The following is a 27,966-nucleotide window of genomic DNA, read 5'->3' on the forward strand; positions in this document are numbered from 1 at the left end:
CCAGGGAGATCTTCAGCTGAAAGAAGAAAGACACTGATGATAACAACTGCTGTATGATTTTGAAATTAAATTGATGCAATTTTAATAAGTGTTTTATTGGAACAGTATATTGTTGGAGTCAGGTAATAAGCAGTTAAGAGAAAGGGAGGCTTAGAGTTGTGAATAGTTGTCATTTAATGTTCACGTTAAGAGTTAAAGAATAAATTGATACTATTTTATTAAATAGTGGAATTTGGGAGTTCTCTGTCACTCATATATTTTAACAGATTATGAGGCCAGATAAGCTTTTCTGGGTGTGTAGCTTAATTAACAGAGGAATTCACTGCTGTGTTATAACAGCAGGTACAACAAGTAATTAAGAAGGCAAATGGAATTTTGTCCTTCATTGCTAAAGGGATTGAGGTTAAAAGCAGTGAGGTTATGTTGCAGCTGTACAGGGTGCTGGTGAGGCCACACCTGGAGTACTGTGTGCAGTTTTGATCTCCTTACTTGAGAAAGAAGGTACTGGCACTAGAAGGCGAGCAGAGGAGGATCACTAGATTGATTCTGGAGTTGAGCGTATTAGCTTATGAGGAGGGACTGAGTAGACTGGGATTATATTCATTGAAATTTAGAAGAATGGGGGGGATCTTTTCGAAACATATAAAATTATGAAGGGAAATAATAAGGTAGAAGTAGAGAGAATGTTTCCACTGACAGGTGAAACTTGGACAATAGCCTCAAAATTAGGTGGAGCAAATTTAGGACTGAATTGAGAAGGAGCTTCTTCACCCAGAGAGTTGTAAATCCATGGAATTCCCTGCCCAGTGAAGTAGTTGACACTACTTCAGTGAACATTTTAAAGCTAAGATTGATTTTTTTTTAACAATAAAGGAATTAAGGGATACAGTGAGAGGGTGGATAAATGGAGCTGAGTTCATGAAAAGATCAGCCATGATCTTATTGAATGGCAGAGCAGCCTCAAAGGGCCAGATGGCCTACTCCTGCTCCTAGTTCTTAGGTAACTGTACTCAAAATATTTCTTAACATCCAACACGAAATCAAATGCAACAGTACTGAAGAGAAATCAATGATTATTGGAGGAGGAGGAAAGTATGGATAATTATCTGATCTGTCATGATTTCTTTCAATGTCGACAAGCAGGAGGCTGGAAGCCAGGCAGAATCAGGAGGTGGAGAAGTCCATCAGTTGGGTGTAACCCTCCTGTTCTGAAGAAGGGCTACATCTGAAACGTTGTTCTTTCATCCTCCTGCTTGTCTACCTTGGATTGCAGCATCTGCAGTTATTTTTGTCTCTAACATGATTCATTTCAATGGTCGAGTAAACAAGATAGATTGAATCGCCTATTTCTGTTCTTTCCTCTCATGGTGTTGTGGAAATTTGCACAGGTGCCAGCAGACATAATTGCAGCAGCAAAACCATTGGGTTCCAGAAATCAAATGACTGCACTCACAACAGCAGCAGGCATATAGCTTTCAATATTTGAAAAGGACATAATTATTTCCTTCATGCCAGAGTTCCCTCTTTATTGAGGTTCCCACTGTTGAGAGGTTATATTGCCACTGACTTTCATATTTAAAAAAAGATTCTCATCTTCGCTGTTACCGGTAAGTTGTTATTGTATTAGCATCAACCCACTCTGACGGCTGAACCAGCCGCCCTCGATTCAAACCAATTACCCGCCCCCTTCTTCACCTCAATTGGATAGATGTGTGTGTGATTGACGGTGGTCTGGCCCAAACAGATTACCTATCGTGGGTGGGCTTTCAAAACGCGGTGCCGATGCTTCCTGTTTGATGTTTGTACATTATTGACAGAAAGCTAGCCCAACCAGAAGAGAGGACATGCCGGGACGTGTAATGGAACGAGCTGGGCGGGAACAAAGCCCGGCCCCGCTGTTATTGGACGGTTTTGCGAGGGACGGCTCATTAATCTGATTGAAAGTGCGACTTGGAAGGGGCTGGAACTGGGCGGTGCGCCGCTTGACGTCACCGTTATTGGACGGATGAAGGTGATCGACACCGGAGTGGACCAATCGTACGCGTCAGGGTGGGGCCGCCGTTCCGGGCGCGCTCGTTTGGTTTGAGGTCGGGTGCTGCTTCGCGCCGAGCGGTGCGGATAATGTGGACATCACGCGGGCGGTGCGCTGGCCGAACCGATTGCACTTCGCGGCAAAACAACTCTCTTAGTCAAGTGGAGGTGGAGAGCGCCTTCCGGCAATTGTAAGGGTTTCTTCGTACAATGCATTCGCTGGCTTCTCCGTTTTATCATATTGCATTTCGTTGAGCAGGTGAACTGCACAGACAGCAATCTGTGCTGACTGTGCGGCAAAACAAGGCGGCGAAACAAAAGTAGGCCATTCGGTCCATTGAGCCTTCTCTGCAATTCACTGACATCATGGCTGATCTGATTATCTTCAACTCTACTTTCAGCCTTTTCCCCTTTGTTCCCTTAATGATTAAAAACATGACTCTCTCAGCCTTGAATATACTCCAGTAAAATTTTCGCTGCTCCTCGGATGCTGCCTGAACTGCTGTGCTCTTCCAGCACCACTAATCCAGAATCTGCAGTCATTGTTTTTACCCCTTTTTATACTCCAGTAATTCAGCCTCTGTGGTAAAGAATTCAGTAACCTCTCAGAGTGGAATTTCCTTATCTCTGACTTGGGTATGTGACCCTTGTTTTGAGATTATGCCCTCTGATTCAATACTCTTCTACAAGGAGAAACCTACCCTGGCAAGTACCCAAAGATGTTTTCATAAGGTTGCCTCTCATTCTTAAGCTCTAATGAGTACAGGCCCAAACTCTTGTCATAAGATAGCCCCTCTGTGCCTTGTATCAGCTGAGTGAACCTTCTCTGGGTGGTCTCCAATGCCAATATATCTTTATAAAGATAAGGACTATAAAACTGTTCAGTATTTTATCTGAGGCCTTGTATGGTCTTAACTAAATTTTCAAATTTTATCTACTCCATCCCCTTAGAAATAAAGGCCAAAGTTCCATTGTTTTCCCCTAATATCTAATGAATTGTATGCTAACTTTTTGAGGTCTTGGAGAAGATTTGTAGTTCAGGTTCTGAATCAGGTTGTTGGTTTGTTCGCTGAGCTGGTACAATTGCAGCACTTAAAAAGTATGTGGATGGGTATATGATTAAGAATGGTTTAGGGGGATATGGGCCAAGTGCTGGCAAATGGGACTAGATGAGATCAGGATATCTGGTTGGCATGGATGAGTTGGACCGAAGTGTCTGTTTCCATGTTGTACATCTGACTCTATACAGAATTTCAGATTATCTGAAGATTTCAAATTTCCACAAAAATGTTACACAAGAGGTAAGCGTATTTGACTTTTACTGAAGAAATATGTGAAAATGCTGGCAAAAACCAAGAAACACAAGCTGCTTAAGCATCAGTGACTGGATATTTAAGTTAAGGGTTGTGAGTTCCTTCTTGAGGAAATGTACTGTGTTTGACAGTAGGTTCACAGTAAATCTTGGCTTTGTCTTGCTTTGGAAGTTGAATTTAATCTTTGCAAGTAGTTTCAAATTTCTAAACTAGAACCAAGCCAGCAAGAAAGATTTTAATTGTAAATGGTAACAGGACAATAATTGAGTTAAAACGTTTTAGTCCCTTTTTTCCTTTGTGTCCTATCCTGGGGGGGGGGAGGGGGTAACAAAGTTTCATTTACTGTTTTCTATTATATTTGCTACAGGTATAGTTCTTTGTGTGGCACCAAAGAAAAAGTTGAGAAAACAGCACTGGAGGATGACTGTTTTGCTCCTACCACGATAAGTGAAGATTTGGACAAACCCCTAGGATTAGAGAATTTAACAGCGTGTTCCATCCTATCTGAGCAAGTGGTGCTGAGGAATAGTGACCGTGGCAGAGCCACCACTAGTATTTGCAACAGTGAATCTCAAACTGCAAGACACTTTGCTAAAGAATCCAATCTAAAATTGAACACATTTCTGACAAAGGCAAAAGAGAACCAGATGTCAAATGGTGACACTCTGGTCTTTACTGTAAAGCAACCAGTTTCCCAAATAGAAGGTTCAACTCTTCAAAACCATGATGGGAATGAGGAAGAAAATTTTGAATTATCCAGGGAAGATTATGATTGCATCTCAACAAATTCTGGAGAGGATTACAGAGAAACGGTCACCTGTGAAGCTTGCTCAAATGTGTATTGGAAAGTGATGAATAGAAAGGGAACTAAGAAGAAACGTGCATCACACAAGAAACCACCATATGGTAGGATGGTGCATTTAACCTATTGTAACTTATGCAGACACTATACAGTGTATACAATTAGCAATATGTCCTTTTAAAGGCAACATATGTGCCACTGAATTTTACCCATGATGGATAGTTCATCCATTGTTTCAATTCTGTGAACCTGATGTCCCCTTGACTGTAAACAGTGCACAGAACTTTCTTAAATCGTACTTGAGGAATCTCTAGTCCTGAAGTTACTACTGACCCAGTCCATGTCATTATAGTCGCAGGGAACTAACATTTTAGGAACATAACTTAGGAGTAGTATATTCAGACAGTCTGATCTGCCATTCGATATGAACAGTGGTCTCCGTTCTGCCCTCTCATCTGTTGCCTATAACACTTGTCACTCATCTATCAAAACTCTTACTCCACTGGAAATAAATTCCAAGACTTGGAAACACTGCTTTCTCAAAGAGAATTCTGGAGAGACTCTTTAGTCCCGTGCATAACTCATTCCACATTCTTGAAATGGTGTGCAACTTGGTTTAGATTTAAATAAAATTCAATGTTTTACTCAAGATTTTAGAGTTGTTCCCATAGGGTGGGAAAATTTGCAGGATGATGGTTAGGTGAATTGTTTCTTTGGGGCTAACGCAAACATAACTGAACGAATGGCCACTTCCTATGCTGTAACCATTCTGATTATACTAATTCAGTTTGCTCGTTCGTGAGATTCAAGTAGGTGGTGGTGATGAAATAAGTGTGAAGGGTTGGGGGGGTAGCTGAGAAAGCAATAGGTAGATGAAGGTGATCAGTCAGGAGGGTAGAGTGGATGGGAAAGATGATGGACAGGTCAAGAGGGCGGTGCTGTGTTGGGGGCTTGGGACTGGGATAAGGTGGGAGGAGGGATAGGAGGAGATGAGCAATTTCCCCTCCCTCCAGTTTATCTTAGTCCCAACCTAGCACCGCCCTCTTGACCTGTCCATCGTCATTCCCATCCACTCTACCCTCCTCTCCGAATGATCACCTTCATTTACCTATTCCATTCTCAGCTACCCCCAGGCCTTCTCAGCTCCCCGGCCCACAAGCCTCCTTCCTAATGAAGGGCTTATGTCCTAAACGTCGATTCTCCTGTTCCTTAGATGCTGCCTGACCTTCTGTGCTTTTCCAGCACCACACTCTTGACATCTCCCTTAACTGCCAGCATTAATTTAATATGGTATCTATAGGTCATTCTCCAGCATAGCATTGAAGTGCCAGTATAGTTCATGTGCAGGTGTGCCAAAGTAGATCTTAAACCTACAACTTTCTGCTTCAGAATTAGAAATGGCACTTACTAAGACAAACAGACATTCAGATAACTTGGTGTAACAACATCAAGTCTTGCTGCAGTGGGAGGGTTGTTAATTAAATGTATCTTGAACATTAGAATGAAATATCAAACTAACATTGGTGCAAAGCATTCTCCAGTCCCTCAGAGCGAGTTGTGATTATAACATTTTTAATTGGATGAAAACTGCTTTAATGCAATTTATTACATGTAATTATGAGTAGGAAACTGGAAATGCTCAAATTTACTAGCTTTGCATCTTGCCATGAAAATAAAACAATTATTTGATCTATTGATATAGTGAAATATTGATGTCCATTTCTAATGCTTTTGAAAATGTGCTATTGATACATTTTTTCAATGTGATTTTGCAATAGCTGTCTTTAAAGGTGGCAACATATTTGCGTGACATACTAAATGTTAGAAATGCTAAGCAGATCTGGCAGCATCTGTGGAGAGTTGATGTCTGTTTTGATGGCCTTTTGTCAGAAAATCTCCAAAACAACATTAACTTGTGTTTCTCTCCCCAAATTGCTGAGTACTACTACATTTGCTACTTCAAATTTATGGCATCTACATTATTCTGCTATCATATTTACATGTGTTGAAGAATAATTCCAGTGCTATAAAAATCCCTGAACAATATCATAATGCATACTAGCATTAGAAGAAAGCTAAAGTCACTGGACTTTCGAAAATCAAGCATTTGAGGTATAAACTAAGGATTGCATTTGCAAAACATGCATTTATGACCAGATTATTTGAATGGTAAAACATTACAGCATGCTGCTGTGCATAGGGACCTGGGGTGTCCTTGTGCATGAATTGCACAAAGTCGTTTTGCAAGTGCAACAGTTAATTAGGGTGGCAAATAAAATTTTGTCTTTCATTGCAGAGGGACTGAGTTTAAAAGCCAAGAGGTTATGTTGCAGCTGTATGGAGTGTTGGTAAGGCCACACCTGGAGTACTGTGGGCAGTTTTGATCTCCTTACTTGAGAAAGGATGTACTGGCACAGGGGGTACAGAGGAGATTCACTAGGTTGATTCTGGAGTTGAAGGGGTTGGCTTACCATGGGAGACTGATTTAGATTGGGATTTAGAAAATTGTTAGGGGATTTTTATAGAAACATAAAATTTAGAAGCAGGGAGGCTTCCACTGGCAGGTGAAACTGCAACAAGAGGGCATAGTCTCAATATTGGGAGGAGCAGATTTAAGATTGAATTGAGGAGGAACTTCTTCACCTGAATCTGTGGAATTTCCAGCCCAGTGAAGTAGTTGAGGCTTCCTCGTTTAATAATTTTTAAAGCTGAGTTTCTTTCAATAAAGGAATTTTTAGGGTTATGGTGAGAGGATGGATAAGTGGAACTGAGGCCACAAAAAAATTCAGCCATGATCTTATCGAATGGTAGAGTGGGCTCAAAGGGCCAGATGGCCTACTGCTCCTGGTTCTTATGTTCTAGATTACTCAACTGAAGCTGAAATATTCTGGTGGCATTCATTGAAATAACTTACACCTCTTCCTAATGTAGAATGTATTTTCCTTAGACATGGGGAGAAAACCTAAAACGGTAAAATACTATGCAAGAATTTGAGACCGTTGTGTAACATATGGTGGGCTGAAGGGCCTATTTCTGTCAGTGCCAACTGACAAACACCAAAATATACATTCCTGATGAAGTGCTTATGCCCAAAGCAGCTCCTTGGATGCTGTCTGAACTGTGCTTTTCCAGCGCCACGCTGTTCAACACCAAACTATACTGGTCCCATTTCCCCCCCATCTTTGTTCATGGCTTACTTTTCCCTGCCAATTTAAGTGCTCGTTTATGTGCTGCTTAAATGTTGAGAATTCCAACATCCTTTCAGGCACTGCATTCTATACTTATGCTATCCTTTGTGTGGGGGAAAATAATTCTTCAGATCCCTACTAAACCATTTAGACACATTTGAAAAGCTTCCCTTGATCCACCCTTTCTGTGCCCCTCATAATTTCATATACCTCAATCAGATTCCCTCTCCTCAGCCACCTCTGCTCCAGGAAAAACAAATCCCAATTGATTTAGTCTCTCCTCATAACTGAGACTTGCCATTCTGGACGACATCTTGGTGAATCTCCCTGCACCCTTTCCTGTGCAATCATATCCTTCTCATAATGCAATGACTGATTTCCGCACAATATTCCATCTGTGGCTTAACCAATGCTCTATAAAGTTGCAATAAAACTTCTTCAGAAAGCTACTTTTATGTATGTTTACTAATGGCACCACCTCAATTAATTAAAACTTTGAATCAGGTTAGATTTGCTTCGCTTCCACCAGCTGCAAGCTAATTAAGGTTAGTAATCTGATAAAGTCAGTTTAAGAATATTCCCCAATACATGTAAATGTTGTGCAATGTCACTTTCCTTCTAACATCCAGATACTAGTACATTGATGAAAATTTTTATGTGCATGCAGAATCCACAGTGAGAATGGAGGGCTGGCACCCTGACAATGAGATGTTAGGAAAAGGTGAGAACTGTAGATGCTGGAGAGTCACAGATGAAAGTGTGGCGCTTGAAAAGTATAGCAGGTCAGGCAGCATCCGAGGAGCAGGAGAGTTGATGTTTCAGGCATATTCCCTTCATCAGCAATGTAGAATGAGATGTTAAATTTGATAAGTACAAGTTAGAATGTGGCTTAAAAGTTTAATCGTTCATGGGCCTTGGGCATCACCTGGTTTGGTCACTTATTGCATGTTCCTAACTGCCCTTGGAAAAAGGTGCTGGGGATTACCTTCTTGAACTGCTGCAGTCCATGTGAGGTACAACCACATTGCTGTTAAAAATGGCGTTCCAGGATTTCATCCCAGCAACTGTGAAGGTATAGTGTCAATATTCCAAGTTAGGGTAGTGTTTGGTTTGTAGGAAACTTGCAGGTGGTGGTGTTCACTTGTGTCTACTGCCCTTTCAAGCTCCTCCAAATCTTGCGTGTTTCAATAAAATCTCTCATTCTTAAGTATTGTTGTTTTTGATTTGCTGAAGTATTTTGGGCTAGCTATTCTATACATCGATGAACAGCGGTGGGAAGCTCAGAAAAATTCCAAACAATGTTTCATACAAACTGACTTGTCATTTCTTGTTTCAGCAGTTGCTGCTAAGCTGGGATCAGTTTAATTCCTCCTTCTGAACCTCCAGCTTGTCTGCTTTTTTTTTTTGCTTTTTTTAATCTGTTTTATTAATCTTATTTTGCCTCTTGTTGAAGAGCTTGATTGCACCAAAAGCATTGTCAGTCAGCGCGTAGGCCCAGTGTCAACTTGTGGTTGCCAAGTAGGCCCAGCATGGACTCGAGTTGGTCGGCGTTTTTGCAAGTTGGCGGCAGAATAGGTTAATCCACTGTTCCGTTTTTCTTTTTTTTGTTTGTCTGGTTAAATTTGGCAGTTGGCCAAATGTCCAGTGTGAGGCAGCAGCTGGGACCTGAAAAGAGACTGAGTTCCCGCTATGTGGGCCAAAGGTGAGGCAGAGACCCAGTGTATACAGTGCCTGGATCGGGGTCCAGTGTGTGGCAACAGCTGAAGGCCTGGTCAAGACTTTGGCAGCCTGAGATCCCAGGAGCGAGCCCAGTGCAGCATTGGAGGTTCCCTCTACATCTGCAATGATGAGAGCAGGGAAGATTGAGCCAGTATTGGGAAAACAAAGCGGAGGGGATCGAGCCCTTGTAGGAAGTTCGGTCACAGCATAGCTAAGCACTTAAAGATTGCAATGGTGAACTTTCAGCTCTTTCTTTATTTTTTTTAAATTTAATTCTAAGGACTGTAATGTTTAACTTTAACTTTTGTTTCTTATTTCTTGTTCTTTGAGTTTTTGTCCCTGCTTACTTAGTGGTGCTGTGTGGCAACACTGAACTTTCTTTTTCACTGTACTCCATAGTTTGTACTAGAGTACATGTGACCGTCTCTAAATCTAAAAAATCTCTACACCACCTCACACCCGGTCATGCATTGCCAACTCACACTTCAAGTGCCCAATGGAATCACTCAAATTGTGGAAAGTAAAGTGTTATAGAAACTGTCTGAAAGGGAAACTGACCGATTTCATGAAAATTGAAGCTGAAAGAACTTGTTGCAGACTTTGTTGTTTACCTAAACTGGTTCAGGGATTTCTAGTGGGTCAGAGTCCAAAAAGGTTTTAGAACACTACAACAAAAAGTTAACAGTTGATTTTAAACAAAGGTTGGTGTATGAGTGTGATTGTCTCAACCTGGACTTGCTAGTACTCCCCTTCACTTATATAAAATCCTAAAACCTATATAAAATCCAACTCCTCCATTTACCGTATTCCCACATGGGGACAGCAACTCCAAACTAATAATATATTCAAAATTCCTAAGTGTTCAATAGACAATAGGTGCAGGAGTAGGCCATTCCGCCCTTCGAGCCTGCACCACCATTCAATATGATCATGGCTGATCATCCTTAATCAGTATCCTGTTCCTGCCTTATCTCCATAGTCCTTGAGAGCTCTATCCAACTCTTTTTCTTAAATGAATCCAGAGACTGGGCCTCCACTGCCCTCTGGGGCAGAGCATTCCACACAGCCACCACTCTTGGTGAAGAAGTTTCTCCTCCTCTCTGTCCTAAATGGTCTACCCCGTATTTTTAAGCTGTGTCCTCTGGTTCGGCACTCACCCATCAGCGGAAACATGTTTCCTGCCTCCAGAGTGTCCAATCATTTAATAATCTTATACATCTCAATCAGATCCCCTCTCAGTCTTCTAAACTCAAGGGAAAACAAGCCCAGTCGCTCCAGTCTTTCAGTGGAAGGTAGTCCCGCCATTCCAGGAATTGATCTCGTGAACCTATGCTGCACTCCCTCAATAGCCAGAATGTCTTTCCTCAAATTTGGAGACCAGAACTGCACACAGTACTCCAGGTGTGGTCTCACCAGGGCCCTGTACAGCTGCAGAAGAACCTTTGCTTCTATACTCAATTCTTCTTGTTATGAAGGCCAGCATGCTATTAGCCTTCTTCACTACCTGCTGTACCTGCATGCTTGCCTTCATTGACTGGTGTACAAGAACACCCAGATCTCTCTGTACTGCCCCTTTACCTAAATTGATTCCATTTAGGTAGTAATCTGCCTTCCTGTTCTCGCCACAAGTGGATAACCATACATTTATCCACATTAAACTGCATCTGACCACTCACTTAACCTGTCCAGGTCACCCTGTAATCTCCTAACATCCTCCTCACATTTCACCCTGCCACCCAGCTTAGTAATAACATTAGCAAATTTGCTGATGATACTAATACCATCTTCTATATCATTAACATATATTGTAAAAAGCTGCAGTCCCAGCACTGATCCCTGCTGTACTCCACTGGTCACTGCCTGCCATTCCGAAATGTAGACGTTTATCACTACTTTGTTTCCTATCAGCCAACCAACTTTCAATCCAAGTTAGTACTTTGCCCCCAATACCATGTGCCCTAAATTTGCTCACTAACCTCCTATGTGGGACTTTATCAAAGCTTTCTGAAAGTCCAGGTACACTACATCTACTGGATCTCCCTTGTCCATCCTCATAGTTACATCCTCAAAAAATTCAAAAAGCTTAGTCAAGCATGATTTCCCTTTCATAAATCCATGCTGACTCTGATCTATCCTGTTACTACTATCCAGATGTGTCGTAATTTCATCCTTTATAATAGACTCCAGCATCTTTCCCACCACTGAGGTCAGACTAACTAGTCTATAATTTTCTGCTTTCTCTCTCCCACCTTTCTTAAAAAGTGATACAACATTAGCCACCCTCCAATCTGCAGGAACTGATCCCGAATCTATCGAACTCTGGAAAATAATCACCAATGCATCCACAATTTCTCGAGCCACCTCCTTCAGTACCCTGGGATGTAGACTATCAGGCCCTGGGGACTTATCAACCTTCAGACCTAACAGTCTCTCCAACACCAATTCCTGTCAAATATAAATTCCCTTCAGTTCAGGTCCTTCAGCCACTGTTACCTCAGGGAAATTGCTTGTGTCTTCCCCAGTGAACACAGATCTGAAGTACCAATTCAATTCCTCTGCCATTTCTTTGTTCCCCGTAATATATTCGAGGAGAAAGTGAGCACTGCAGATGCTGGAGATCAGAGCTGAAAATGTGTTGCTGGAAAAGCGCAGCAGGTCAGCAGATTCCTGAAGAAGGGCTCATGCCCGAAACATCGATTCTCTTGCTCCTTGGATGCTGCCTGACCTGCTGCGCTCTTCCAGCAACGCATTTTCAGCCCTGTAATATATTCCCCTGTTTCTGTCTTCAAGGGCCCAATTTTAGTCTTAACCATTTTTTTGCCTGTCACATAGCTTTTACTATCCTCCTTTATATTTTTGGCCAGTTTACCTTCATACCTTTTTTTTCTCTCTGCATATTTCCTTCTTAGTAATCCTCTGTTCTTTAAAAGCTTCCCAGTCCTTCGTTTTCCCACTTATCTTGGCTATGTTATACATTTTCTCTTTTAAATTTGTTTCTTAACTTCCCTTGTCAGCCACAGCCACCCATGCCTCCTCATAGGATCTATCTTCCTTTTTTTTTGGAATGAACTGATCCTGCAACTTCTGCATTATACACAGAAATATCTGCCATTGTTCCTCCACTGTCATCCCTGCTAAGGTATTGCACCATTGAACTTTGGCCAGTTCCTCCCTCATAGCTCCATAGTTCCCTTTATTCAACAGAAATATTGTCACTTCCGATTGTACCCTCTCCCTCTCAAATTGCAGATTGGAGCTTATTGTATTATGGTCACTACTTCCCAATGGCTCCTTGACTTCGAGGTCCCTGATTAATTCTGATTCGTTGCACAATACCAGATCCAGAATTGCCTTCTCCCTGCTAGGCTCCAGCACCAGCTGTTCTAAGAATCCATCTCTGAGGCACTCCACAAAGTCTCTTTCTTGAGGTCCAATACCATCCTGATTCTCCCAGTCTACCTGCATGTTGAAATCCCCCATAACAACTGTAGTAACTTGTATCCGACATCCAGACTATTGTTTGGGGGCCTGTAGATAACTCCCAATAGGGTCTTTTTACCCTTAGAATTTCTCAGCTCTATCCACACTGACTCTACATCCCTGATTCTATGTTCTTCCCCCCCCCCCCCCCCCCCCCACCCCTGCCAAGGACTGAATATCATCCCTTACCAACATGGCCACCCCACCCCCCTGCCTGTCAATCTGTCTTTACGATAGCACGTGTAGCCTTGAATATTCATTTCCCAGGCCCTATTCACTTTGAAGTCACGTCTGTTATCCCCACAATATCATATCATTCATTTCTTATTTATCCTTAACTTTTTTTTAACAATGGGGAGGTGGTGTTGAAGTGCTGGTGGAAGGAAGCATGTTGATTAGTTCCAATGCCGTGATCAGAATGTGAGAAAGAAAGCAATGGTCTAACTGCCAGACTGGGAGTGTTCCTTCCATTGGAGTGGGGGGAGGGGAGAGAGGACATGGTGACAGGGAATGTAACAAATAAAGCTAAAAGAAAGGGAAGGAATGGGAGTGGGTTCACCATTTGAAGGCGTTAAATTCAATATTGAAGTCCAGAAGGTTGTAAAATGCCTGGTCTGAAGATGAGGTGTTCTTCCAGTTTGCGCTGTGATTCACTGGAGCAGTGCAACATTGAAATACTCTGCTAATGTGTTGGATTTGATATCATAGCTGAATCTGTTGTCTTGGGGTAACTAATTGTGTTGTCCTTAGCGCAAGTCAAGTCATTCATGAGTTCTGGTGTCTTGTTTAGAAATGGCTGAGGTAGACATCTCATGTACTATTCCTTTTATGTTGGCTTGAACATCCATACAGTTAAAGGAGTGTCATAGAAATTATTTTGCTTTTATTGTGGTGATTTTTGAAACCAGTTGTTTTCATTGTATTCGATTTAATCGCTTTAAAATCCAACAAGAGTGTTTTAAGAATTAATAAGAGGACATTAAATTGTTTCTTACAAAAAAACAATCTCTCCCTACCCCTGGGATAACAAATAAAGATGCCTCACTATATTTAGTTTAAATCATATACTAGAATTTTCATTATTGCTAGGTGCCTCCTGTAAATATGATTATTCTGCAGACTTGTTATTTGTTGATAGTAAATCATTCTACCACAAATCTACACTTTCAAAAATTTGAAGTTTGCTCCGAGGAAAGGAAAATTGTAGGGAATTTTTTTTGGATGCCAAGAAATCTATTTTAAAAAGTCTATGTACAAGATGTTAACATTGTATAGCATCTTCTAGGGCCCTGAACAATATGGGCTATGGTGAGACATCCTGAGAATCATGTGCGAAGTCTGGTAAGACCATTCTTGTCACCTGGAGCGACTAACTGCATTTTCCAATAAAGTGCTGTGAGAATCTCCTCTTACTGCCCAGAAGTGAGACATGTATTAAAGAGGCAGATAACAAGCAATAATCCCCATTTAACTGCACGTGTTGCCTCATTATGCAGCTTCCTACCCTGCTACTGCTATGAATAAAAATGCAAAAAATCCCTCACCTGAAAGTCAAGGCAGGTACTTAGCAACTCTCTAATTTGGGGGGGTTGTCCTGAGTCCACGGAGATGGCAGCTTTCAGTCAATGGCTCTTGATGAAATCAGCCGAGGACTGTCCATTCATAGTCCAGGGTCTTGGCTCCAATCAGTTGTTTTGCTTGGGACAGTCATGGGATTCATCTGACTACATGCCAAGTGGGTTTTGATCAGTCCTATAGGGCCATCAGAAAGCTGTATGAAGAATGTTCAGGGGTCTGGTCAGTCATTATCTAGGACTGTCTGTCAGGATTGGTCATTGGGCTAGACAGCAGTCAATCTGAGAGGTCCGTATTTCAGTGCTGGATTTAAAGAGTGGTGTGGAAAAGAGCACTCTAATGATATTGAGTGGATGCATTGTGGGGTGAGGAATAAGAAATATAGATGGAGGCATGGATTGAAGTGGGGCTAAGGGTGGTGACAGAATAGTGGGGAAGCACATGATGAGGGGAGTGGAGTGTATTCCTGAATGAGCAGACTGGCCTATTGGAATGGGAAATGAAAAGTGATGCTATGGAAGCACTGACTATCCTGAATCTCTACCAGATGAGAACACCAGCAGGTGTTCTATGATAAATGGGATGGTGAAAGCTTAAGGTTCAATTTGTGTGACTGGTATTTTCTTGATCTCCCTGGAGCCTGAACTAGAAATGAATGTTTGTTTGTCCAGCTGTGAATTTAAATTCGTCAGTCTGGTAATGTAGAAAGAGGGTCTCCAACAGTGTGGAAGCAGGCTATTCGATGTATTGAGTCCATACCGACCCATCTGAAGAGCATCCAACTCTGACCCACCCCATCCCTGTAACCCCACATTTCCTATGGCTAATCCACCTAGCCTGCATATCCCCTAAGACACTAGACAACGGAGCATAGTCAATCCATCTAACTTGCACACCTGGGAGGAAACCACAGCACCCGAAGGAAAGCTGCACCGATACTGGGGAATGGGCAAATTCAACACAGTTGCCGAGAGTGGAATCTAACCCAGATCCCTGGCACTGAGGCAGCAGTGCTAACCACTGTACTACCATGCTGCCCATTGTGATCACATATGGGAAACTAAGGGAAATGCTGCACAACTGTGATTGTGACTACATTCCCCCCCATTGATAGTAGTTGAGACATTTATCCTGTTCTTGTTTTGAGCAATAATTCATTTGATTCATTTTATGTATTGTTATCATATAACTGGACCTGATCCGGTGTACCCTAGAACTCTGTGGGAAGCTAGAGAAGTGATTGCTGGGCCTCTTGAGGAGATATTTATATCATTGATAGTCACAGGTGAGGTGCCAGAAGACTGGAGGTTGGCTAATGTGGTGCCACTCTTTTTAAGAAAGGTGGTAAGCACGAGACAGGGAACTATCGACAAGTGAGCCTGATGTCAGTGGTGAGCAAGTTGGTGGAGGGAATCCTGAGGGACAGGATGTACATGTATTTGGAAAGACAAGGACTGATTAGGGGTAGTCAATGTGGTTTTATACATGGGAAATCATGTCTTTCAAACTTGATTGAGTTTTTTGAGGAAGTAACAAAAAGGACTGAGGGCAGAGCTGTAGATGTGATCTATATGGACTTCAGTAAGGCATTTGACACGGTTCCCCATGGGAGACTGACTAGCAAGGTTAGATCTCATGGAATACAGGGAGAACTAGCCATTTGGATACAGAACGAGCTCCAAGGTAGAAGACCGGGTGATGGTGGAGGGTTGTTTTTCAGACTGGAGGCCTGTGACCAGTGGAGTGCCTCAAGGATTGTTGCTGCGTCCACTACGTTTTGTTATTTACATAAATGATTTGGATGTGAGCAAGAGGTACAGTTAGTAAGTTTGTAGATGACACCAAAATTGGAGGTGTAGTGGACAGTGAAGAGGGTTACCTCGGATTACAAAAGGATCTTGATCAGATGGGCCAATGGGCTGAGAAGTGGCAGATGGAGTTTAATTCGGATAAATGCGAGGTGCTGCATTTTGGGAAAGCAAATCTTAGCAGGACTTATACACTTAATGGTAAGGTCCTAGGGAGTGTTGCTGAACAAAGAGACCTTGGAGTGCAGGTTCAAAGCTCCTTGAAAGTGGAGTTGTAGGTAGATAGGATAGTGAAGGCGTTTGGTCTGCTTTCCTTTATTGGTCAGAGTATTGAGTACAGGAGTTGGGAGGTCATGTTGCGGCTGTACAGGACATTGGTTAGGCCACTGTTGGAATATTGTGTGCAATTCTGGTCTCCATTTTTATTGGAAAGATGTTGTGAAACTTGAAAGGGTTCAGAAAAGATTTACAAGGATGTTGCCAGGGTTGGAGGATTTGAGCTGTAGGGAGAGGCTGAACAAGCTGGGGCTGTTTTCCCTGGACCGTCGGAGGCTGAGGGATGATCTTATCGAGGTTTACAAAATTTATGAAGGGCATGGATAGGGTAAATAGGCAAAGTCTTTTCCCTGGTGTCGGGGGGGTCCAGAACTAGAGGGCATACGTTTAGGGTAAGAGGGGAAAGATGTAAAAGAGACTGAAGGGGCAATGTTTTCACGCAGAGTGGTAAGTGTATGGAATGAGCTGCCAGAGGAAGTGGTGGAGGCTGGTACAATTGCAACATTTAAAAGGCATTTGGATGGGTATATGAATAGGAAGGGTTTGGAGGGATATGGGCCGGGCGCTGGCAGGTGGGACTAGATTGGGTTGGGATATCTGGTCAGGATGGACTGGTTTGACTGAAGGGTCTGTTTCCATGCTGTACATCTCTGACTCTATAACTGGGATTAAGTGATACTCTTGAAGGGTATAAGGGGAGTCGGGTATTCTTAACCAGGAAATCGGAAGGACAAAAAGGGGATGAGTGAGAGCCTTGGCAGAGAAAGTTGGGGATAATCCAGACAAATTCTACAAGTACATTTAAGATCAAAACAGCAACTAAGAAAAGAATAGGCCTCTTTAAAAGATAAGTGAGGTGGTCTGTGTGGAACCACAGATAATGGAAGAGATACAGTACTCAGTAGTTAGCACTGTTGTCTCACCACCAGGTCCCAGGTTTGATTCTAGCCTCTGGTGACTGTGTGTGGAGCTTGCACATTCTCACTGTCTGCGTGGGTTTCCTCTGGGTGCTCCAGTTTCCTCCCACAGTCCAAAGATGTGCAGGTCAGGTGAATTGGCCATACTAAATTGCCCATAGTGTTGGGTGCATTAGTCAGAGGGAAATGGGGTCTGGGTGAGTTACTCCTTCAAAGGTTCATGTAGACTGGTTGAGCCAAAGGACCTGGTTCCACACTGTCGGGCATCTAATCATACTAATGAATATGTTGTCTTTATTTACCTTTGGATAAAGACATGGAGGCTTAGGGAATTCTGAAATAAATATTTGTCTTGAAAACAGTCCACGTTACAGAAGAGGAGATACTGGAGGTCCTAGAAAACAAAAGGAGACAAATCTCTAGGACCTGATCAGGTGCATTGCAGGATATTGTAGGAGCCAAGGAAAATATTGTGGGGCCCGCAGCAGAGATTTGTATCATCTACAACCATGGGTAAGGTGCCACAGGGCTTGGAGGGTGGCTAATGTTATGCCTTTATTTTAAAAGCTGGAAGGAAAGACTGGAAACTAACATCAGTGGGGAAGTTGTTGGAGGGGGTTCTGAGAGAGGACTTGCATGCATTTGGAGAAGCAAGGACTGCTTCGGGTTAGTAAGCATAACTTTCTGTGACAAATGTCTCAAACATGATTTGAGTTTTGAGGATTTAACCAAAAAGATTGAGGGCAGAGCAGTAGTCAATGTCTATGTGGATTTTAGCAAAGCCTTTGAGAAAGTTCCACATGATAAACTGGTTAGTAGAGTTAGATCACGTGGGATTCAGGGAGAGCTTGCCAGTTGGATACAAAATGAGCTTTATGGTCGGAAACAGGGTGGTGGTGGAGGAAGATTGCTTTTCAGACTGGGGTTCTGTAACCAGTGGTGCTCTGCAGGGATAATGCTGGGTCTACTGTTCATCATGCATAAATTATTTGGATGAAAATTTTGGAAGCATGGTTAAGTTTGCAAATAAAAATTTGATATAGTTGACAGTGAAGAAGGTTCACTCTGATCTTGATCAGAGTGGCTCAGTGGTACAACACTGCCTCAGTGCCAAGGACCCAGGTTTGATTCTAGCTGTGGAGTTTGCATGTTCTCCCTGTACATGCATGGGTTTACTCCAAGTGTTCTGGATTCCTCCCACTGAGGATGTGCAGGTTAGGTGGATTGACAATACTGATTGTCCATAATGTTTAGGGATGTGTAGGCTAGGTGGGTTAGCCATGGCAAGTGTGTTATGGCGATTGGGGTCAGGGTGGGATGCAATTTAGAGGGTCGGTACAGACTCTCTGGGCCAAATGGACTACTTCCTCATTGGAGTTCATGATTCTAATTGGCAGATGGAGTTTCCTTTGGATAAAAGCTAGGTGTTGTATTTTGATAACATGAACAAGGGCAGGACCGATACAGTTAATGATATGGCCTCTGGATGGGGAGTGTTGTTGCACAGAGACCTAGAGGTTTAGGTACATATTTCTTTTGGAAGTTGCGTTCAAGGTAGATAGGCTGGTAAAGGTGGTGTTTGGTATGCTTTCCATCATTGCTCAGACCTTTTGAGTGTAGTTGGAATGTCTTGAGGTTGTACAGGTCGAACTATGTGGGAAGCTAAGGAAGTGATTGCTGGGCCTCTTGCTGAGATATTTCTATCATCGATAGTCACAGGTGAGGTGTTGGAAGACTGGAAGTTGGTTAACATGATGCCATTATTTAAGAAAGGAGGTAAGGACAAGCCAGGGAACTATATACCAGTGAGCCTGATGTCAGTGGTGGGCAAGTTGTTGGAGGAAATCTGAAGGGACAAGATTTACATGTATTTGGGATAGTCAACATGGCGGTGTGTGGGAAATCATGTCTCTCAAACTTGATTTGAGTTTTTTGAAGTAACAAAAAGGATTGAGGGTGCAGTGATAGACGTGATCTATAAGGACTTCAGTAAGACGTTTGACAAAGTTCCCCATGGGAGACTGGTTAGCAAGGTTAGATCTGAGGGAATACAGGGAGAACTAGCCATTTGGATACAGAACTGGCTCAAAGGTAGAAGGCAAAGGATGATGGTGGTGGAGGAGGGTTGTTTTTCAGACTGTAGGCCTGTGACTAGTGGAGTAACACACAAGGATTGGTGCTGTGTCCACTACTTTGTCACTTATATAAATGATTTGGATGTCAGCCTAAGACGTACAGTTAGTAAATTGGCAGATGACCCCAAAATTGGAGGTGTAGTGAACAGCAAAGAAGGATACCTCAGATTGCAACAGGATCTTGATCAGATGGGCCAATAGGCTGAGGAGTGGCAGATGGAGCTTTAGATAAAGCGAGGTGCTGCATTTTGGGAAAGCAAATCTTAGCAGAGCTTATACGCTTAATGGTAAGGTCCTGGTCGTGTTGCTGAACAAAGAGACCTTGTAGTGCAGGTTCATAGCTCCTTGAAAGTAGATTCGCAGGTAGATAGGATAGTGAAGAAGGCGTTTGGTATGCTCTCCTTTATTGGTCAGAGTATTGAGTACAGGAGTTGGGAGGTCATGTTGCAGCTGTACAGGACATTGGTTAGGCCACTGTTGGAATATTGCGTGCAGTTCTGGTCTCCTGTCGGAAGGATGTTGTGAAATTTGAAAGGGTTCAGAAAAGATTTAAAAGGATGTCGCCTGGGTTGGAGGATTTGAGCTATATGGAGAGGCTGGGGCTGTTTTCCCTGGAGCGTCAGAGGCCGACAGGTGCCCTTTTATAGAGGTTTATAAAATCATGACAGGCACGGATAGGGTAAATAGGCAAAGTCTTTTCCCTGGGGTGGGGGGGGAAGAGGAGTCGTCCAGAACTAGAGGGTATAGGTTTAAGGAGAGAGGGGAAAGATACCTTTTCACGCAGAGTGTGGTACATGTATGGCATAAGCTGCTAGAGGAAGTGATGGAGGCTAAAACAATTGTAACATTTTAAAAGGCATCTGGATGGGTATATGAATAGGAAGTGTTTGGAGGGATATGGGCCGGGTGCTAGCAGGTAGGACTAGATTGGGATGGGATATCTGGTCAGCATGGACAAGTTGGATCGAAGGGTCCATTTCCATGCTGACTTCCAACAGATAGTCAACCAAGTAATAGATCATCTAAATTGTAGGGTAGGGTAGTCCGTGATTCCTATATTCTAATGTTGGCTTAATGCACAACACTGGTTAATTGAAGTGCAACTGGACTCATTAACTTTGCTTGCACTCCATGATGCTATGATGTAGAGGAGCTGGTGTTGGAATGGGGTGGACAAAGTTTAAAAATCACACTGCCAGGTTATAGTCCAACAGGTTTAATTTGAAGTGCTTGCTTTCTTCTTTCTGCTCCTTCATCAGGTGCTCATGGAGTTTCGGATAATTCAACACAATTAATAGCAAAAGATTAGTGTCATGCAACTGAAATGATGTATTGAACAAACCTAGATTTGTTGCGATACAAGTCCAAGGTCCCAGTTGAGGCCATTCTCATGGGTATCGAACTTGGCTATCAGCCTCTGCTTGATCACTTTGCATTGTTGCCCCTCCCAAAGTCTGCTTTGGAGTATGGTCACCTGAAGATCAGAGGCTGAATGTCCCTCAACTGGGAGGGAACACCTTGTCTGGTCATCGATGAGGATGAGCACGTCTCAAAAGTCCTTACCTATGCCTTCACTTCTTGCCTTTAAACTACCGCCAAACTTTAAACAGACTATTGGTCACAGCAAACTGCCCAACCTTCATGGCAACATTGTCCACAACTGTACAATCCTGACATGGCAATCACTGCAAGATGTCATGTTGACACAGATACCACCATTAATGTATGGGAGACCACCTACAGGTATTCATGTGATTTGGCAAGTGTCGTCTATCTCGTGCTACAGACGAGGATGCCCTGACAATGGTACATTGGTGAGACCAAGCTGACGCCATGACAATAGATGAATGGACACTGCACAACAATCAACAGACAGGGGTGTTCCCTCTCGGTTGGAAATACTTCAGCGGTCAGGGAGATTTGGCCTTAAATCTTCGGATGACCATCCTCCATGTTTGACTTTGAGATAGGTAACAATGCAAAAGTGGCTGAGCAGAGGCTGATAGCCAAGTTCAGTACCTGTGAGGATGGCTCTAACAGGGACCTTAGGTTCATGTTACACTACAGGTGACCCCACTACACTATACAGAGGAACCTCTGTTATCCAAATGAGATGGGTGGGCACTATTTCATTTGGATAATCAATTTTATTGGGTTAGTCCAATATTTTTTAAAGACTTTTTTTTTCCTCTGGAGCTTGGAGTTTAAGTGCGCTCCCCATTCGAGGGTGGCTGCTGCAGCGAGCAAGACCCCCCCCCCCAACAAATCCCTGTCTCTCGCCATCCAACACCCTCTCTGCCCTCCAACGCCACCCCCTCCCTGGGGCAGCCAGATTGGACACAAACATCAAGACTGCTGCTGCAGCTACCTTTTGTGGGTTAAGTCTCCAAATTGTACACAAACCCCCACAACTTTTTGCTGCAACTTTGACAGGTTCCATGTTTGCCCTGTACAGAACAATGTTGGAGAGATTATCTGGGGAAGGGGGGTGGGTGTAGGGTACATCTAGGGGAACTGTGGGGAGAGAGAGGGCAGGTGGTCAGTCATTTGGAGACTGTCTGTCTGTTTAATCACTGTAAACAAAAGACGCGATGACTGGAAACCCGTCTTTGATATAATGTTTCTATCGGGACCTTTATCTCCTTTGGATAATCCGATTTTCGGATAACTGGTATTTGGATAATCAATATTCCTCTGTACATTCACTTACACTCTCATGCATTCCTCCCAAACTCCACCCCTATCCAGAGGCTTCTAATCCATCACAATTGAATTTTACCAAGCTTGCATACGTGCAAGCACTTGCTCATGTGTGCGCATATGCATGCTTGTGCACAAGTCTATGGGGTAAATTTGTACTTGCAGAATGTATCTGCAAATATAATTCTATTTTATGGATTTTTTTTTGAGCAATCAATCCATGGAATATTTTGTCAATTCCACTTTGGAAATAGAAGCAGTCTGACTCAAGATTGGTATACAGCCAGACTCTGTCCTTACACCTTTAAATGCATTGTTTGAGCTGCGATGTCACCTTTGTTATAAAACCTTAAGTTATCTCGAGAGGGTGACCTAAAGTTCTGGGATTTACATGTTAATGTACTGAAACCTGCAACCCATTCTAAAAGATGAAAAAGTTAACCAATCTAGGTTTGGTCAATACAGGGGCTATCATTGTATGATGCTAATCTTTTGCTATAAATTGTCTTATGATCTTTTACTCCACAATCGCCTGATGAAGGAGCAGTGCTCCAAAAGCTAGTGCTTCCAACTAAACTCATTGGACAATAACCTAGTATTGATTTTAACTTTATCCACAGATGTTGTCATACTGCTGTTTTTATTACTGATTTTTAGTCATTGGTCATGCCTTCGTCTGCGTGGGTCCTAAGTTTGGAATTCCTTCCATGTACCCCTCTGTCCATCTATTTTGAGTGGTCTCTCACCTGTCTTAATCTCGTCAAGTGGATTAGGAATTTTATACTATATAGAAGGTTCTGTATTTATGCAAGTTGCTGTTCATAATGGGCTTGAGATCCGAATAGTAAGATTAAAATACAACATTTTAACATGGTCAGAAATGGTTCTCCAGTATGTTGACGGTAGTCTATTAATTAGTTGCTGTTTTAACATGTCGGTTTCCTCTACATTTATGCAAAAATTTGTTTTCAAACAAATACACCAAGCAATACTGGGTAGTAAGTATATTTAAATCAGGTAAGGTTGATTTAACTGCTATAAATGTGACATTTTTCAGATCCCACTTCTTTATCATGTGACCAATGGATTTTGAAAAAGCCTTTGCTGCCTAGAAGTCCTGTACAGAGAAGTAAAAGGTAAGTAGTTCAGAGCATAATCACTTTTCAATGTACTTGACCACAAGTTAATGTTTCAGCCACAAAAGACATGTGTTCACAGTTGCAAATTTTCACTTCCAAAATGCATGTTTTACTTTGATCTCTTCTGCCTAGTACCAGACTAAACACATAGGGTATTTTACAAAGTTTTAGGCATCTCTAATCTTTGGATGCTGCTATGTGACCACGCATGCTGGTTGTTCACCTTTTATACTTTGCACATAAGGTGACTCCCATTTTTTTGGAAAGTTGTTTTGAGATTTTAGAGGTGAATGGTAAGTAATCTTCAAAGTGGTTCTGAATTATTGAAAGTGTTTGGCTTTGCTTCTAAATTTTTTTACAATTAAATGCACAGTAAGTTCCCATTTTAGAGGTGACTCAGTTAATGTTTTTCCGGTTTCTCTATGATAAACTGTCACTGTTTTATTAATATCTGCTATATCCTGGGCTCCCTAGTAGAGACCTTTCCATGTGCTTCCACTCCTGTAACACCATTCCTGCTAGCCTTCACCCAGTTTCTGTCCTCCCTCTTAGCCTCCCTACTTCCACTGACCCATCCCCAGCTTTTTTTGTTCTTTCAAGAGTCTCGTGTTCATTTCTGCTCTGGCTTCTAAATTTGTACTGAAGTTCTGGGCATCACCTGGTGGTGGAAGTTGAATAGTGCAGATAGTTCTGCCAGTTTTTCTTTTAGCAGGACTCAGACCAATTAAAACAGGTGCGTTTAGCTGCCAACTTAGTCGAAGGACACTTTTATGTAGTATTTGGTTTTTAAAACTAGTGTATACAAGTGGAGGTGTTTTGAATAATATAAGTTTCTATGTTTAAGTTTTGCATTGAGAAGTCCTGAAATGCTGACTGTACAGTGCTTTTGTGTTTTGATTTATTTTCCAAGTATTTCAGCAAGCAATACACAAAATACTCAACTGTATGAAGTAAGGTTGTACACTTTTTTCTTTAAGTCCACAGGAAGCCAAGTCTGGCTTTAACATTCATTCCTTTAACATGCACTCTTGAGAATCATTAGTTAAGTGAGAATTTGCTGTATGTTGCATCATAATCACCAGGCTGCTTAGACAAAAGTCTGTTTATATCAAATTTTTACAAAATAAACATCTTCCTGTTCTTAAATTTCATTTCACCTGTTTGGTTTTGTGACTGGGTTTCCATTCTAAATTTCTTTCAACAAATAGAAAGCCAAACTAAAGATATAGAAGAAATAACCAGAAGTGCACCTGATAACATTTTTAATTGACCTGGTTCCTGTTAATGAAAGTAGTTGAACATTTACTCACTTGGAAGCAGGAATTTGGATGTTTAAAAAGCTGAAATTAAAAACCCATTCCAAGAAAAGCTGAACTTGTTTTGTGCTTATATGCTATTAAATTTCTAGAATATTACTGTAGAAGGAGATTCTTATCTTACGCATGCTGAATTTTTTGGTAGGGCTAACTTAGTCCCAAAACCCTGCAAGTCTTTTGACTGATTCTAATGAATCAGTGTCCAGCTCTTTAGGCTGTAACTTCCATTTCAAAGCACAGTATTAAAATGTTGCTTGGTTTTTTTTGGCCAATGACCTTAACTTTGTCTTTTGGTTGCTGAATCTTCTGTTGCTGGGACAGTTTTTTCAAAATTTATTCTGCTTTTCTTTAGCAGTTTGAATGCAAGGAAACTGCACTACTATATCTATCCCAAAGTGAAATAGATTAGAACATTGCACTGTTGTCCCATGTTGCCAGCATCTAGTAACTTGTGTAAACACGTGATTTTGCATCCTTCCAGTGATGATCACAAAACACTTTTTTTTTATTTTGCAGCTCTCCGCCTCCACTGCAGAGAGATTTCTACTTCCTGGCATTGCTGTTTAATATAAAATCAAGTTTTAAAAAGAGAGAACTTTAGATAGCAATTATTCTCCCTTTGAATTCAGCACCAGGAGAAACTAATCTAATTATGCTTGGATCCTTCTGTACATCTCTTGAATTAATTTCTAAAAAGAAATATTTTGGCTGTTACTAAAATGTCTGGTTCCTCCTTGCATTTTGGTAAATAACTTTCTAAAATAGTTCTAATGATTTAAACTATTGAAGGGAGCATGTTACTACTTAGTCTGTTAAATTTCATCTAGTTGTGGCCTTGTCTAAAAATCTTCATTTATGCACCTGAGTGCTACATATACTGTGTAAACTTGAAAACTAAGCATATTTAATAATACTGTCAGTTGGATAGAAATGTTTATGTAATTGGAAACAATGTTGCAAAATAGTTCTTGTAGTTAACTTTTTTCATGGCACTTAACTAGCTGTAATGTTCTTTCTACTTTCTATAACACCATGAGACACCTACATAAAGTGCTATTCCGTAACATAATACAATGCAGATAAATAGTTCAGCTTCAAAACCAAAATTCCTACATGAGAAATTGTTTTCTCTTTATTCAAATGGAGTTTGATCACCTCAACTTATGACTAATTGCAGAGAAAGCTGGTATTTGAAATCTATTGGCACATCTGCTCAGAGTGAAGTTACAGGAAAATGGATTCCACAGTGTTCTCGACCTCATGTGTTTCTGCAGAGGTAAAAAAGTTTGTTTCTTGTAAGATGAGTTATTAGCAAACTTGGTCAGTCTTTCTCCTATCAGATTAAAGTCTCTCGTTCAATTAATCCACAACTTGTCATATTTTAATATAACCAGTAAGGTGCTTAAAAGGGTGTGATAATTGTGTAGTCAGCATGGATTTAAAATTTACTTTTGCAATTGAAATAGTCTTAGTTCATTTGTCATTCTATAAAATTGACATGCAATAAATAAAGACTAAAATAGCAACAGTAGTAGGCCAGTCAGCAGCAGCACCCGTGAAGTTTCACATCCACTTTTAAGCCATTTCCCATAACCCTCCATTCCTTTTCTGATAAAGGATCTCTCTTTCAGCCTTAAATATACAGAAGATCTGACCCCGCAGCTCTGACAAGCTGCCCCTCAAGTTGTGACCCTTCCTCAAAAGTTAATTGCCTGCTGAGCTCTTCCAGTAATTTTTAATTTACAGTATCTGCAGTTGTTTTTTTATGGACTTTACCTTTACCACTTGAAAGAGATTGAGAAAGCAGACTCTCCTGCTGTGGATCTCCTTACCCATCTCACTCAGTCACACCCTCCTGTTCCTGACTGAATCAAAAGACCATATCTTAAGTGGCGTGACTACCTCCTACTAAAGATCCATGTAACTTCCCCTCCCTGATGCTTAGTGGTTGCAGTTCAGCTACCAGCTCAAACTTATTGTAAATATGTTCATATCTGATCAAAATTGTTAACAAGCACCACATGCTGTACATTAAGCCAGCATGGCAGTGTGTTAATCAATCACCATTTCTAATTGATTCCAATGCGTCTAGCTGTTTTTGACTTTTCACTGGTGCCTTCACCTACAACTATAATGCTGACTACATGTCTTGGTTTGCACACTCACTAATTCCTCTTCTTACATGATTAGCTCTTATTGAAGAAGTGTTTTGCTGTGTTATAATTTAATTGTTTACTAGTATACTAAATCTAGAGCTGCAAGTCAAATGAGCAATGCTGTAAATGTTGCAGTTTGGTAAGTTAGTCAAATATCTGCCTATCAATTGGATAACCTTTTTTCTCAGTCATGGCTTGGTATTGCAGAGAGCTTTGTTTAATATGTAAACAATTATTTTTAACTGTAGGAATCTACGATCTTGTAAAAGAAAAGTAGATGAGTTTCTGGCTATGCATAGCAAAAAGCAGCCTCAAAAAAAGACAAAGAAAAGATCAAAGAAGAAACAGCTCTTCATTTTCAAGCTTCCTGAATCTCCACTGTCTTCTACAGTAATCTCAGATAATGAAATTTCTGAAATAGAGATTAGTACTGTTAAAAGGAAACTTACCTCAGCTGTCCTGACCAGAGATGACAGGACTAAAAGAGGCAGCTGTGATTTTTCTGACAATACACAAAGTGACACTCTCAGTTCTGACTACAAATCAGTGCAGTTGGAGAATAGCACCTGTGCAAATGTAGATATGTTTACATTTGATTTCAGGCCATTGAATTTTGTACCAGAAAGAATACCTGCATTTTCAACTACTTCTTCACTGTGTTCTGAAACTCCATTGCATCCTCTAAATGAAAAAGGGAGAAAGTGGGTAGAAGTACAAAGCAAATCAAATTCTAGGGCTTCTCCCTGTTCTTTTGGCTGGTTAAAACCAAGTGGTTTTACTTCTATGGTTGCAAAACTGAAGGCTAGACCTTTGACCTCATCAGGTAGTGTCATTAAAGAGAAATGACTTATTTGATCCTTCAATTCACTACAAAGTTCTTCTCTCAAACCTGGATATGCTCCTAATGTATAAAAATGTGTTTCTGTTGTACTTTGCTAAATTACTATTTTAAGTTTGCTGGTTTAATAAATATTTAAACTGTATATTGTCACTGACAGCTATTTTAATTCAAGTGACTATTACACCCACAAGGACAATACTGGTACAGCATAAAACAGAATTATGTGTCTCAACCCCTAGGTCTCTGATCTAGCTATTGCTATCAAGCCCTGCCTTTGTTTATTTCACAAAAATGCAATACTTTGCATTTATCCAAATTCAACTCTCTGCCACTTCAGTCTACTGATCTTTAATCTCAACCAATTTTGGTGGCACCAGTAAACTGAACAACTCTGCCTTCTATATTTAAATCACATGTCATTTACGTAAGAAATGGACCCAGCACTGATCCCTGTGGAACACTGGTAATAAGCTTCTGCCACTAAACCAATTTTGTATCCAGTTGGCAAGCTCAGCCTGCATCACTTGTGATCTAACTTTACTACTTAGTCTACCATAGAGAACCTTGTCA

General features: G+C 41.4%; 1 protein-coding gene across 1 annotated transcript; it reads left to right on the top strand.

The window, feature by feature from the left end:
* The first annotated feature begins 2,093 nt into the window (after positions 1–2,093).
* LOC122551365 (uncharacterized) lies at positions 2,094–27,538 on the top strand. Its single transcript, XM_043693123.2, has 5 exons — positions 2,094–2,222; positions 3,712–4,250; positions 23,002–23,080; positions 25,577–25,675; positions 26,804–27,538. Exons 1-5 carry the CDS (start codon positions 2,122–2,124, stop codon positions 27,399–27,401), a joined length of 1,416 nt encoding a protein of 471 aa, XP_043549058.2. The 5' UTR covers positions 2,094–2,121; the 3' UTR covers positions 27,402–27,538.
* The last annotated feature ends 428 nt before the right edge of the window (positions 27,539–27,966 follow it).

Source organism: Chiloscyllium plagiosum, unplaced genomic scaffold (assembly GCF_037043375.1).
Source record: "Chiloscyllium plagiosum isolate Xiang-an unplaced genomic scaffold, Cpla_swu_hap1 HiC_scaffold_7, whole genome shotgun sequence".
Taxonomy (NCBI): Eukaryota; Metazoa; Chordata; class Chondrichthyes; order Orectolobiformes; family Hemiscylliidae; genus Chiloscyllium; species Chiloscyllium plagiosum.

Bases quoted from the DNA above. Each gene is read 5' to 3' on its own strand.
- LOC122551365 (XM_043693123.2), top strand. From the start codon at position 2,122: ATGTGGACATCACGCGGGCGGTGCGCTGGCCGAACCGATTGCACTTCG. The intron at 2,223-3,711 runs GTAAGGGTTTCT...TATTTGCTACAG, and splicing joins GAGAGCGCCTTCCGGCAATT to GTATAGTTCTTTGTGTGGCA. The intron at 4,251-23,001 runs GTAGGATGGTGC...GACATTTTTCAG, and splicing joins ACACAAGAAACCACCATATG to ATCCCACTTCTTTATCATGT.